The sequence below is a fragment of the Geospiza fortis genome, unplaced genomic scaffold, assembly GCF_000277835.1.
Source record: "Geospiza fortis unplaced genomic scaffold, GeoFor_1.0 scaffold264, whole genome shotgun sequence".
Lineage (NCBI taxonomy): Eukaryota > Metazoa > Chordata > Aves > Passeriformes > Thraupidae > Geospiza > Geospiza fortis.
The window spans coordinates 4,503,717-4,518,505 of record NW_005054332.1 but is presented as its reverse complement, the minus strand read 5'-3'; the positions used below and the strand labels follow the sequence as shown (position 1 = coordinate 4,518,505).

The 14,789-nt window shown below is 44.5% G+C and overlaps 1 protein-coding gene across 4 annotated transcripts in view; it reads right to left on the bottom strand.

Moving 5' to 3' along the window:
* Nucleotides 1–14,789, bottom strand: part of ANKRD6 (ankyrin repeat domain 6) — an 87,262-nt gene that overhangs the window by 32,451 nt on the left and 40,022 nt on the right. For 2 of the 4 annotated variants that reach the window (XM_031057603.1, XM_031057600.1), the window contains exons 2-3: nt 13,949–14,090; nt 2,555–2,811 (exon numbers count right to left, since the gene is read on the bottom strand). In XM_031057603.1, coding sequence (XP_030913463.1) covers nt 2,555–2,674 — 120 coding nt within the window. In that variant the 5' untranslated portion in view covers nt 2,675–2,811; nt 13,949–14,090. Of the gene's footprint in view, nt 1–2,554; nt 2,945–6,174; nt 6,549–13,948; nt 14,091–14,789 lie in introns of those variants that run through there. The other 2 variants (XM_031057601.1, XM_031057602.1) reach the window with 2 other exon arrangements.

Below are 14,789 nucleotides of genomic sequence, written 5' to 3'. Positions count from 1 at the left end.
CTGGTTGACAAGGACCAAATTCATTTTTTTCTTTTTTGGAAGCAAACTCCTGTAACTTATAATTAGGCAGAACAAACTGAAAACTACTAATGAAAGCAGAAGACATACAGGTAAACCAGATCTAAGGCAGGCACATGGATAAATTTATTTTTATGCTTCATTGTGCAATGAGTTTTATCTTGGGGGAGAAGAGGGTTCTGGGTTTCAATTCATCTGAAAGCTTGGCCTATTTTACTGCACTACAAAAATTCTGCCATCTAATTTCCATTCTAGAATTAAGAACCTCTATCCTGAAAGTTGTTCTTATTTTGTGCTTGTTCTGCTTAGTAGAAAACTGCACAAGAACCTGTTGCTAAAAAACCCCTCCAGATTTCCAGTGTCAATATACTTGAGTCTAATTTATACATCCTCACTCTTGTGACAACCTTGTGCTTAACTTTAAACAGATCTTTCTCCTTCTAGCCTTAGTGTGTGTCATCAGATTAGCAAGCCAAGCTATTCCAGGGAATGTTTATACAGCCTTTTGTAGGCAAATCTGCACATGCTCTCCCTGTGCAGCTGGCAGGCTGGGTGAGAGCCAGATGCAAACTCCACGCTGTGCACACCTGGACAGGACATCACAGAGCCTGGATGGATGGGCTCTGGTGAAGGCACCAGGTTGGTCTCAGGCCTCGTGGTTTGCACTGAGCTCAGCTCTCTGCGGCTGATGGCGTGGCAGGAGTCAGAGTCTGCGTGCCTTCAAAGCTCCCCATACACACAGCCCTGGCTGCTGCTCTGAGACAGCCCCTGCTCCTCTGTGTGCACTCCTCCACAGTCTTGCAGGTCTGGCTTCATCTCTTCTGAGCAGGGCTTGTCACCAGGCTACCCAAGCAGCTCATCTGTCCTGTCTGTCGGTGCGCTGGGATGCATCCACAAGGACAACAGGGACAGCTTTTGTCATCTTCCCTCTCTGGGCTCTACGAGGATGACCCACAAGTTCTAGGAAAGAATTGCTACAATGCTGTAGTACCTGGTGAGCTACCGGCATGGCCTCAGAGCTCACAGCTCTCCAGCATGGTCGGCAAGCACGTCTCCACAGAAACACCAGCACTTTGCACCTGGCCACAATTTTGCTGCCAAATGAGCTTTGTTTTAATTTTCCACACAGGGCAGAACAACAAGGCAAGGGAGCCACCTATGTCATATAGGAAAGAAAAACTTTTCAACTCTAGGAAATCTGCATTATATCAAATTAACCTGATTGTGTGTTTCAAAGTCAAATCCACATTATTTGTTTCTTATTGTAGTTAGCAGAGGTCCCTCGGCAGCCTCAAAGCTCATAATCTTAAAAAAAAAAACAAAACCAAAAAACAAAAGAAAACACAACCACAAAACCCTGAGCTACCATTCAGGTATGTGTAAGTCAGTATTTCCTGGTCTATTGCTGATTACCTTTAATAGTTGTTCATCAGCTACAGAGCTGCTTGGAGAACAGAAGCAAACAGCTGTCTACATGGGACTATTCATGCTTATAACATTTGTGCTTTGCATCCACCAGCAAGTTTTATTTTGGCAAACAAAACTTAAAAGCACAGGTTGTCCTTGGATCACTCCAACTTTCAAAATAAGTATTATCTACAACTCAAACGCTGTGAAGGGACTGAAAACAATTGTCACTGACAGATAAGCATTCTGTCTTTTCCTCTTTTTATCAAATGTGCTTTCTATCTGTAAATATTAGCTTCCATACATATGTAATGTTCAAAACCAATATGGAAACACAAATATAAGTAGGTAGGATGGCAAACAACAGTTCACCAAAACAGTATGCCCCAAATTTTATGTTACACATCAAAAGATTTTACTTACCTAGCTATTTTAAGGTTTTTTGCTGATCAAACCTTCTCTGCAACAGGCAATTACATCTCATCTCTTCTAAGGTAGTATTATTTATAACATGTTGAGCATTAGGAACAGGTGAATAATCAGTATGAACTCACTTGTATCTAAGCAGAAATCCTTTGACTCTGACTTTTCTCAAAGGTACAGGGAACACAGTTCCAAGTTTGGAACTGATTAAGGGACTACACAAAACAAACCAATGAAGAGGTTGGGTATAAGTGATGCTGCTGCACCAAGGGACTTCAGCAGCAAGAAGCAGTTTCTGCATCCCTTTACCCTGCCACAAGAGGTGGCTTTTCCCCATCCCCTCACCCAGGGAGACGGGTGCCCTGAACCGCCTTCCCTTGACAGTGATGAATCGCTCCATTCATCAGGTCACACACTGTTCAAAAGTCAATGCATGCTTTGAAAAAGGTTGCTCCCCTCTGTCTGTGTCACTGTGTTGCAAGGACTAAGTGTTGATCACAGCTGCACCCACTGCAGAGGGTATAAACACGAGACATGCACTATATTGCAAATCTGCGTGAGCTATTAAGTGCAAACTTTAAGGAAATCTGAACGCTAACTTCAGTCACATTCAGACTGGTAAAGCTAGGAGGGCATTTTCACAGACAATGGTCTAGAAGAGTTACATTAGTTCCCAGGGTTTTGCAAAGCGTTTTTCTCTGGTTACCTTGGTAACTGCTACCTTGGCACCCCTGTTGATAAGCTGCACCACATTCTCCACTTGGCCTTTGTAGGCGGCTACAAGCAGGCGTTCTGAAAGCACGGCGACCACATCCTGCTGGCTCATGAATTAGGAGAGAAAGGTTTTCAGGTTTCTTCAGTCCAAAAACAAAGGCTTGGGATCAGTTCAAGCAGCATGCAGGCAGGCGAGGAAGGATTCCAGCTCCCTGGACAGTGATGCTATTGCTATGCCATCCATTGGACCTATGGATCAGAAAACAACACTGCTGTCAGGCAGCTTTCAGGAACAGAGCACTACAGAAACAGAGCAGCTCCTCCATGAATGTTCATCTTCGTGATGGCTTGGGAGGGGATCACAAAAACTCCTCAGAACCTCCTGAAGACATTGCACTTCTCTTGCAAGGTGGAGGGATGTAGACAGTAGCACATTTTCAATGTGCCCTCATTCCCCTTGGTTGGGACAAAAATCCCTAAACTTTCTGAGAGCTTAACTCTCTTTCAGCCTAACTTCTATTTGTGTGGTCCCCTTTCATCCTCTCTCCCCCCACCAGGTTTCCTGGTCTTTAATTAGCCAAGGGTGGGTTAACTCCTGTTGGCCAAAGGAACAAGAACAGGTTATAGTCACTGGCTGCTGACAGAGATATACAAACCTCTGCCCTGGAAGGATTGAGTGCAGTCAGCAATTAAAGGCAGCTGACTGTTCTCTAACTAGTATAAAATGCTTCACAGCCTCCCCTGAACCATCCCAAGGACACTGCTGGGAAAGATCACAGCCTGCTATAGGGAAACACTCATCTTTGCTGCCACTGAGAAATTATGTTCTCCCCACCAAGCTGACCTCATTCCCCACTGATCCCAGAAACAACTCAGATTTAGCACTCATCATGCAAACTGTGGGTATGTTTGTCTGCCCAGGCTTCACTGACCCATCCAATGAGCCATCAGAACTGAAAAGAGTTTTCTGATATAATTACAGAAAATATATCCACTGATCACTTTGAGCTGTGGGATCCAGAACCTGCCCAGTTTGGGAAGATTTCAGCTTTATTTGTGCTTTTCTCGTGTAAGTATTCAATTGTTTCAGCACAGGAAAAACACCTTCAAGATATCCACTGTATTTACAAATTATCTGTCCTCCTTTCTTGAAATATCACCGCACTGCTCCTTAAGAGCCACTAGTACAAAACACTGCATAGTCGAAGAGTAATAGGTACAGGGTCCAGATGATCTTGGAGATAGATACTGGAATACAATGTCTTTCACCCCTATATTATCCTTTAAATCCATCTCAGAACAGCTATAACTAAAACTGTAGGTTAATTTGTAGTAGTAGATGGCAACATAATTTAATTTGCACTCCTAAGGTGATTTATATTAGCAAATCTTAGAATGCTTTATGAGCTTTAATTCTTATAACACCCTTCGAGGTGAACAATATGCAGAAGAATATTACATGCATCTTAGAAAAAGGCCCTTGAAAGCACAGAAAAGTTACTGCTTTCTCTGAGGTCAATAGAAAGTTATGCCAAAGCCAGTAAAAACTCCAGGAAACTGACCCTTGATTTCTAAGTATTAGCATTAGGCAAGACCATTTCCATTTAAAAGATTGAAGTTAGCTTTCCCTCACCTTTCTCTTCCTTTCTAAGTGCAAACATGCTTGGAGCAACATGGAAATAGCTGCACATTTATTTAGAGAAACCAGACAAAGAGCTTCTGGGCCTCAAAGTTAGCATAACATAGAACAACAGAGGGGTGGTGCTATACCCTGTGCCACTGGACTGGTTTCACTCACACTCCCAGTGTAATGGACACAGTTTGTACCCAGGTAAAATGGAAAATAGGGAAGACAGAAGAAAAAACCCTCATGTCCTTCACTAACATATCATACCCTGCTCCTCTGGCAGAGTGCTGTACACATTATAGTACAAACCACTTTAAAAGTGACACAGATGGCCTACATTTACTAATTTGAACTGTAACAACACAAGTTTCAATCTTACCTCCTCAAGTATTTGATTTCCAGTGACTCCTGCTTCCAAAGCAAGTGGAACACCCACCCTCCCTCCATACCTCCCACCTCCCACCCATGATCCCAGCCCCCTGCTCCCAACATCCCCGAGTCTCCCATCACACCCCAAAGTGGAGATTCCATAACCCAGGAGCACACCCCACAGCTCCCCTCCATGACCAGTCCCCAGTGCAGGGCACACCTCACAACAGGGAGCTCTTCAGGCAGACAATGGTGTGTGCCTGTGCCAGCCCCTGCCTGGGCAGTGGTAGTTTCCAGGTGAACTGTGCCATCACTTTGTCCCCAGCCTTACCCCTAAGATGCCTGCCAACACTCTGGCTGGAGGCATGTACACCGACATCTTAAAACATCTCTGGTCAGAACCTGCTTGGTTTTCTTAACTCTTAAATTAAAAAAAAAAGAAAACAACAAAAGCAAAACAATGCAGTGACATCATTGTCACTGACAGATTTGCATATTCACTACAAAAATCTCAGCTTCAATGGAGTCATTTTCCTGATACACTGATATTTCTGAGCATGTCTGCAGAAACCATAGGTGCTCATCACATCTTAGCCACACCGCTAGAAAGACACTAATACCTCAACAATGTAGGGCTGGGAAAGTCTGGATAACTTATGCAAGGTAAATGCTGGAAATCATACTCCCTAACTGAATAGTTCTCCCTCTCTCCCACAGTTTTCCCATCCTGCAGCACGCTGAGATCATGAGCCTCCTCCTGCCATGCCCTGCCACACTGGAGTGATGGACTGTGACCGCGTCACTGCTATCATGGAGTTCGCCTTCTTGTCTTTTCCACCACTTGGATCATACATAAAAACACAGCAAGGAGCTGATTCAGCTATTGGTCTTTTAGGGGTATCTCCCACTTTGCCCAGGTCTCCAGCAGGTGTTGGTCCTGCTCCCAGAGAGCAGTCACAGCACGAGCCTGGCTGCTGCTCAAACAACAGGTCACATTCCCTGTGACCACATCTGCTTTACATCTCCTCAACTGGGATTATCTGCAATTCAGAAAAACGAGTCCATTTAGAACAGGAAGCCCAGACAACTGAAAGACCAACTTTCCTTTTCTCCTGAGCTGGTAGAAAAAGGTGATGGGTGAACAGTGGAAGTGGGAACAGCCTTCTCATTCCCCTCCCCAGGGACCCATCCCCAGCACAGTGGCTACACTGGCAGTGGCATCGCTGCCCCCAGCTTTAACTCTCTGCATGCCTCAGACACACAGAGTGCCTTTCCTTGATCATGTCTGCACCCCCAGCAGCAGGAGGAAGGTACCAGATGCCTAAGGACTGCAATTAAAAGCTTGACTGCTCCTTTCACACCCAGATGGTGCAAAATGAACCCGACAACACGATTACAGGCGCTGCATCGCATCCCTGCTGCCAGCACCTGCTGCCCAGAATTAAATCCCTCATTATCACCCCCAAGATCCAGAAGCTCAAGGGAGGCACAGAGCATGAGAATATTCAAACCTTATGCCTTCAAAACAACAACAGAAAAAATTATTTTGCTTTAGCATATTTTTAAATGAAAAACAGCCATCTCTGTGCTTCTTTGTTTAAGATCAGATTACTTACCTGGAGTGGGCTGGGAAAGCAACACCTACTTCCCGAGCTTCTCCAAGGAAACTGGCCAGATGTGATGCCCACAGGTTCAGCTGCTTTGTTGTGGGTCAATCCCTTCCGAGGATAATGAGCTCACCCCATCAGTGGAGTGTGGAAAAGGACAGGCTGACTGTGGATCAGTGTTCCCAATCGGCAGCTGCGAGGCACCGTCCCCCGGCGCTGAGGTCCAGCTGCATCCCCACGGATTATGCTCTCAGCTCACTGAGCCACACTGCCCCACAGACACTTAGGACATGTCTGTCTGTCTGTCTGTCTGGGGTGGCACAGCAGCCTGTGGGTGGGCAGCTGGCTGCTTGGTGGCAGGGCTGTAGAGCTCCCAGCTCTGTCCTCTCTCCCGTGCAACTGGCAGAGCTGGCAGAAACACTCTCTGCACCTTTCCCCTCCCCAGCTCCCTCCCCTCCAAACTGCTGCCAGGCTGCTTCAGTGGCCGTAGCGCCTGCACGTCAGTAACAAAAAAAGCACAGGAATGATGATTTTCAAAAGCCAAAGGACAGTCTAGGAAACATCAAACACTACAGATACTGAAAGGCTAGGCAACAGATTCCCCTAAGTTCATGCAAAGGGTTAAAACCAGCAGCTTTCTCGCTGAGGGAAGAGAAAAAAGCCAAAACTATGAAAGATTTAGGAGCTGTGAGCTAATCAATTTTAAGAAGTTCTCTGTGCTAAATGGAAAAGATGAAATGCCAGAGCACAGGTCATTCTCAATGCAATCACTAAGTTAAATTAGTATTTGAATGAAAGAATGCTTACGTAGCTAACACAAAGTTTCCATATGTGCTGAGGTACAAGATGAAAGGGGAAAAAAAGAAGAAGGGACCCCCAGTTTTCTGCAAGGGATCCCAAATTCTCTTTTTCAGTTTATCACCAGAAAGTATGCTGAATAGAATCACAGAATCATAAAATAACAGAACTTCCTGAGTTGGAAGGGATCCACAAAGATCACTGAGTCCAACTCCTGGCTCCACACAAGATGGCTCCAAAAATTCCACCATGTGCCTGAGAGCATTGTCCAAATGCTTCTTGAACTCTGGCAGGCTTGGGGCTGTGACCACTGCCCAGACGAACCTCTAGTCCAAGAAAAAATCTCAACATCTTGTAGCTTTATTTTATTCAACATAAACAATGGAATAAAATTAGTCTAAATTATTTTGCAACACTCCAATATTAAAATATGGAACTAGATCATTTTTTATGGGAGAGTAGATAAAAGCTACTAACTCATAATAATAGTCTTTCTAAGAAAATTTCCTACATCTAAATACTGCTCTTCTTTGCTTGACTCTTACAGCAAAATGAGTTTCTTTTTTTATTAGTACATAACAGTATAAAATCTATAAAATGCTCTTTTTCTCATCCAGCCTCTTTGCAAAGCAGTTTGTCATACATAAAATATGACGTAAACACTAAGATTGTATTCACTTTAGAACAACAGCATTATTCAGCAGAGTGGATTATTGCATTAGAAAGAGTGGGTTTCCTGGAACCCATTTATCATTTACTGCAGGATGCTGATATATCTGCCATTTCTTTCAGCTGACTTTAAAAGGGTCTGTCCGAGACATGCAGCACTGCTTCCCTTTCAGTGATTTTTCTTTAGTTTCATCATCCAGTACAAACAACTCAGGAAAAAAATATATTTTGCTAAAGGGAGGATACTGCCTCTCACCTCTTCCTGCCCCAAAAGACAGTTAAAAATCAGTCAAAGGTGTAATTGTGAAAGCCACCAGAAGCTTCATCTGGAAAACAGTAAAGCCCCCCCACCAGGTCGAGAACAATGCACTTTTGATTCACACTTTTCTTCTTTCCTTTACAACATCATCAACACTATTTTTGGAGTTAGGTTTGATACCAACCAACATTTTGAACTGGACATCTATATAGACTTTGAGTCTGGGGTATGGGGGGGTGGATTTTACTGTTTTCATGACATATTTTATTGTGGCCAGTACAATAATTTAGTTTTCATATGGATAGTTGCATATTCATCACCCTAAGTATCACCACTGTCTGGGACATCTGAAAACAATTTCTGAGCTGCCTTTTTTTTCCCCCCACTTGTTGCTAGTAATTACTTCAACAATGACTATTTAGCAGCCTCCCAGGGAGCATCTGCATGACAGTTGCTCATCAGGCTTCCCACCACAAGCAGAGCAGACTGACTGATGTCACTGCTCCACTGCAGGTGGCCGCCTGCAGCCGGACTGACAGCCAGCCCCGCTGGGCGATGGACACAGAGACAGCGACCGCAGCTTCCCCAGCTGCTCCGTCCAGTCCATCTCCATTGCCTGGCCTCCACTGCTGGCTGCACTCAGTGTAAACCCTCAGCTGCCTGGCAGCTCTCAGGCAATGCTTTGGTGCCATCAAAACCAACTTCCAGAGCTGCACCTGCCAGGCAGAATGCTCCTGGAGAAAGGCACGGACACATGGAGACCAGCGATGAAGATCAGAGGCAGTTTCAAGTCACTGCTTGAACATAACTAATCTTGTATGAAAACAATTGCTTTTCTTCCCCCCTTACTTATCTCTCTGCTGTGTAGCCCTGACCTCCCTTATACAACACACAAGTTATATACTCACCACTTTCCATATAACGTGATTTGGGGGGTTTATTTGACTTTTCCCATTGAAGTTCCATAGCTTTGTTACTCCCCACTCTTTCAACACCTGCATACACGCACGTCAAAACCACTCAGTACAAGCAAGCTCAGCTCCCAGAAAGCCCTGTCAGTTGGGCACTATTTACATGACAAAACAATATCTATTGTTTGATAGGGGACAGTGCCAGTGTGCAAAGACACATGCATGACATATCTGCTCCCATTTGCATAAAACCAGTTAGGAGATCTTTCCAGCTGACTGCTGTTTAACAGAAGTGCCAGAGCCTAACCTTGGGAACCAAGCAGACACACGGCTGTGCTCATGGGAGAGTGGGGTTTTATGCTACCATCACACACAGTGGGGCTTCTGGATGGGAGAACTGTCCCTCACTGTCACCCTCTGTGCAGGAGCCTATTAAAATGACTGCAGGACCTCACTGTGAGCAGAAAGTGCCATAACCCTTTCCATAGCCAACTCCCTCTCCTTCTGTGCTGTTCTTCCTTTTCTGATCCCAAAGCATGTCCTGTGCTGCAAGGGTTCAGATGATCTTTAGCATGGACAGCATCTGTCACTCAGTTTGGGGACCCTGCTGCTGCCATGTCACAGTGCTGGTGCAGAGGTCTCCTCCTGCCCATGTATGACCTGAACCATCTTCCCTGCTGGCACAAGCAGCCCCACACCCTCCCAGACAGCATATAACAGTAACTCAGGTTAATACTGCAAAAGACACTCCAGAAAATTTCAAGAAAAAACTAATTCCTACACTTACAAATTTTTTTTTCAAGGCCAGAAAACACCACTACAATAATCTAACACCAAGGCACAAACTCCTATTTGAGCTAGATCCTATATTTTATACACACTATTAAAGATGTGCAGCCAGGCAGTGATCAGGAAATGCTCTGGCTGACACAGCAGAGAAGAAAAGAACACATTTACCAGCTTCAAAATATTCTTCAGCTGGCAAAAGAGCACTGGAGATGCTCTTCCTCTTCAAGAAAAACATGACTTAGGAGCTGCCAGCAGCAATGACGCAGCCCCTCCTGCACCTTCACAGCTGATGTCTTGGGAGAGCACTGGGAGGTGGGGTGAGGTAGGTGAACCAGTGCCACCCAGCTCAGCACTGAATCATGGAGACAACGTGACTACACGAGATGTTTGGATATTGGCACAACATTCCTCAGTTTTGCTGGGCTTCTGGCATGAGAGCAAGAGTCTGGCAGGCAGCGCGTCAATTAAAAGCTTAACAAGGCTCAAGCTGAAAGTCAGTGGATGAAAGCTTAGGGATGAAGAGGCCAGGGTGGGAGAAAGGTGTATTCAGACAAGGACGGCTGGAAGTACTGAGTATGTCCACTGCAACCCCCAGCGAGGTGTGTGCCCCTGTCATGGTGCACACCATTATCATCAAGAGATCACGATTTTTCCATTTGCCTCCCACCACAGGGTACTGCAACAGCAAGAGGAAGCACAAATATCCAGGGATTTGGCACACCCTGGAAAATGGGCAAGTGAGAGAAACTGAACACAGCAGGGAAGCAGACATGAAGGTCACTTTTTTTTTTTTTTCGCATAGAATCACCCCACCAGTCAGCACAGCTAGGACAGTAATTCTCATTTCCTAAACCCATGCACTGATCTCCCAGTGCTGCTGTTGAGAAACTGGCTGTAGCTCCCAAGAAAAAAACATTATTGATGAGCTAAATTAGCTGCATCTGATTCACACAGGGAACCTCTTTAGGAAAGATTCCAAACTTGCTGAGTCTGCCAGAAGGCTCTCTGTGCAGACTTTGCAAGAGACCTGAAGAACTGGGGAGCAACTTTAAATCATCTCTGAGGAGATCCTAATAAGGAGAGAGAAGTGTAAGTTCAGGGACTTTATCCTATCCTATCCTATCCTATCCTATCCTATCCTATCCTATCCTATCCAGAGTTTAGGGCAAAGACAGCAAAGACTCTCTGATGCAGTGCACAAAGCCTCCACGCTGCACACCTCCCTCAGTGTTTTGGGTTACACAGCAGCAGCTGAAGGTGACAAAGCTTTTCCTCTTGAGACCATGGGCTCAATTCTGCTTTGGTAGCCAGGTCAAGTCAGCCACCAAAACTGCTGTTTCCTGGCTGTGCAGGGTCCTACATGACACCCACAGAAGGTCTCTACTCCTATTCTAGCGCAAAGATGTTCATAAATGACAAAATTATTCCAACACATATCAAAGGATACATTTGTCAGCAGTCTCAGCAAATTGACTGGACTACCATATGAAGGCATGTAAAGGCCTGTAAAGGCACGTAAAGAAACTGGGGCAATGAACAGAGATTTCAATACTGCCAGTACTGTACCCCAGACAATTAAAATACTCTCTCCCCTACAAAATAAGCTGGTTTATCAAAATGACACCTAATATTGATCTCCTATACTGACCAACATAAAGAAGCATGGAAGATCACTCTAGAGGATCCCTGTCCCCTTTCCTCCTTTCATTTCCTTCATTGCTTTCTTGTCTAGATAAAAGACTGGAGTTTTTCTGCCACTCCCCTCTAGATAACTTACTCCAGCTCTCTGCTCATTCATCTCCTGACACAGTTCTTTTGAGGCTTGGTCACAGAATATTTGCAGAGGGCTGTTGATGTGAGCAGCCCCAAAGTGCAACCTGGCTGCAAGGAGAGAAACACTGAGCAGAATATGTGTGCTGAAAGAGGAGATGCCTGCTGGACTGTGAGCCTGGGGGCCAGCAGCATCCTTGAGAAGAGCAGCCAGCATCTTTGAAGGGCAGCTGGGGGTGTCCAGCAACCAGAGGCATCCTGAGATATCATCAAGAAGTAGAAAACCAAGGAACTTATCATCTGAAAAGGTGAAAGAAGTGGGAAAGGTGGAAAAAGGGGAAAACATCCTGAGAAAATAAGGTTCAACAACTGCCCTTGGCTGTTCTAACTGCAAGAACAGGAAACAGTGATCTGAGATGTGAGAAATCATCATCATCATCATCTACTTGTTTCTCCCAGCTGAAAAACAGAAATTAACAGCACCTCTTGGCTGCTGAGGTGAGTGTGTTGTACATCCTCTCAAGTCTCTGTGCCAAAGAAAGGACTTCTTACCCAAACTGGAGCTTTATCCTCTGGTTATTTCCTGCACTGCTTGTGGTTTTCCTACACAGGTTGAGCTCCCCACACAAACTTTCCACAAGATCTTCTAGACAAACTCTTTGACCCTCATCAGGGATGTCTGGCTGACTCCCAGCTTCATGACAAGGCTCATCATTGATGTCAGACTCTGTCTGTTGCTTTACTGCTCTTTCCCCGGGACCACTTCTGTACTACAGGATCCCTGAAACCCCCCATGGTCAAAATTTTCTTATTCCTGCAGGCCAGTTAACCCTTCAGGTCATGATGACCACACAGTAAATAATTCCCTCTGATCTCCTCTACAGATCAACTTCTGCATCTCAGAGCCCTGGAACTGGGCTTTGCCTTTCCTTGCAACCACATCAGACAGATCAAATTCACTTCCCAGCACACTCCAAATTCTCAGACTTATTTCTGCAGCTTAAACAGTAATTCTCTGCCTTGTAGGAATCAGACATCCATTCTTACAGTGTAGTGCTTGGCATTCAAATCTGAGCAGAGTTTAATCCTCTTGATTTTGGACCTAGTGGGGCTAAATCCCTGTGGATTTCCTCTCCTTTTGAAGTTCCTGCATTTCCTCCCTATTCCACCCTCCCACACTGCTTAGAGGTTCTTTCTGTCCCACCACCCCATTAGTGATTTGAGGGTTAAATGCTGTTTCTCTTTTTCATAAGCTGGGGTCACCAAGAAGAACACAACCGAGAACACAAGCCCAATGTTCCTGTTTTAACATTCATTTCTCTGTAGTTACACATGCAGGAGGGGCAGAAGCAGTAATAACTTGCAGAACCAAAACCCACAAACATTTCAGGCAGCAACAGAGAATGTATCTACCTGGAAACCCTTTTATATTGTATTAAAGGATTGTTACATCCCGTTTTAGAACATGCTGCAGTCCCCTCAGGAATAAAGCAATTACTTTCATTAGCAGCATCCCACAATACAAAGTAACTAAATAAGCCAAATCTTTGAGAAAAACAAGTCTGGGGGATAAAAATAACTTTAAAAAGAAAACTAAAAAAATAAAGTGTTTTGCACACATTCTATGGGCTGTATGCATGACACCAGATTACATTTTTTTGTTGCTTGACTGTATTGTGCTATTAACTTGAAGATATCTTCATGCTGATGGCATGGCTGATCTTGCCTTCATGTTGGCTTGCAAGGGTGACAGTAGACAGCTGTGCAGGGATTATCTCAATGGAAAAATCTCTGGTGACACCAGAAGGTGCACTGGTGATAGCATGATAATGAGGGACGCTTTCTGAGGGAAAAGACTCTCCTTGGACACTGACAGTTAACAGTTCTCAAATAACTCACCTCTTCCATCAGAGGTGTCCGTCACGGAAGCTGAGGACAGTGGGACCAAAGAGCGGGAGTAACCATGTGGAGCAAGCACTCTAACTTACCATGGGAAAGCACTCAGATTGGAAAAGAGATGCAAAAATGAACCAGTGCAGAAAGTATCAGCAAATCTGAGTAATGACTTATCTTCTGCATGGACTTCAGAAATCACATCACACTCTCAGGTCTAATTTTCTAAGCCCTAGTCAGTGATCCCACAAGAGCAGCTAGTCCTCCAGCACTGAGAGTGCCTTGTTTCCAGAAACAATGGAACACTTCAGTGCATGGAAACCCTTGTGCAGAGGATGGGGCATCCTAGGGGGACAGTCTGTGACTTTATCTTGAAGAATTCAAGCTAGCTAAGCTAGCCTCCTGCTCAGGGAAATCCCATTTCGATGTTTGACACTCCTCAAACCTCTGGTCCTCAAAAATGGAGCTCAACAGAGGCATACAAGGACAGCAGAGGAAGCAACGAACTACACACCCCAAAGAACACAGCAGTGCAATGTAAATATCATAACCCAGTGCCACAGGTCAGTCCAAGCTCTTCACAATCCCTAGTTACCCAGGAACTGGAATGCATCTCTAAAACGCAAAATCCATGGCATTATTTTTATACATTTTAGACAAAAATTCAGAAAGGTCACATTTGTTTTTTACTCACTCTTAAGGATCTATGGTTCAGTTTTTTCTGATGAACATTTTACAGCTGTGTCTTGCAAGGCAACTTCTGGAGAAGGACTATGGGGATGCCAGCTTCAGTCTTTCCAGCGTTGACAGCAAGAGCAAGTCTCTGTACACTGCTCCTGGGTGAGGAAAACACATCATAAATGGAGAATCACAGCACAATGAGAACACAGAAATTTAATACCAGTGTTTTCTGCAGCACTCAGCTGCCTGCACACACCTGGGCAAACCCAGGCTTTTCCTCCTGAGGTTTATACACCCACTTCCCATTATAAACAAGTTCCAACCACAGCTCTCCAGTTTGGTTCCCACTAACTGACCTCTGAAAATAAAACTGTGCAGCTCTCACTGCTTTGTAAGGGCAAGGAAAATGTAACAGAGACTTTAATTTCTTCCCAGAAATCACGTGACAAATCAATAAAATCAGGAAAGGGACAAGTTCACAACAGTGTTCATGAATGATGGAAATCACTTGGCCCGCATGAACTTTCGAGAGCTGAAAACTGCTAAGGATAAATAATCTCTCTTGATCTCTGAAGCAGAAATCATTGCTGAAATGCCAGTTCAGTGACTTCAATTAGAAAATGCTGTTGGAAGACCTTACCATCCCTCTTTCCTACTAATTAAAATTACCACATAATTTAGCTGCTTTTGCTATCCTTTTTCCTAATACATTCAGATCAGCAGATATGTTTAAGTACAAAAGCATACAGGCATTGGAAAACTAAGCACTAGTTATGTCTGTGACTTGACCTTTTGGTTTTGCTGACTATGTTGTCAATGACAATGTCACTGTCTTGTGAACACACCTTGCTGTT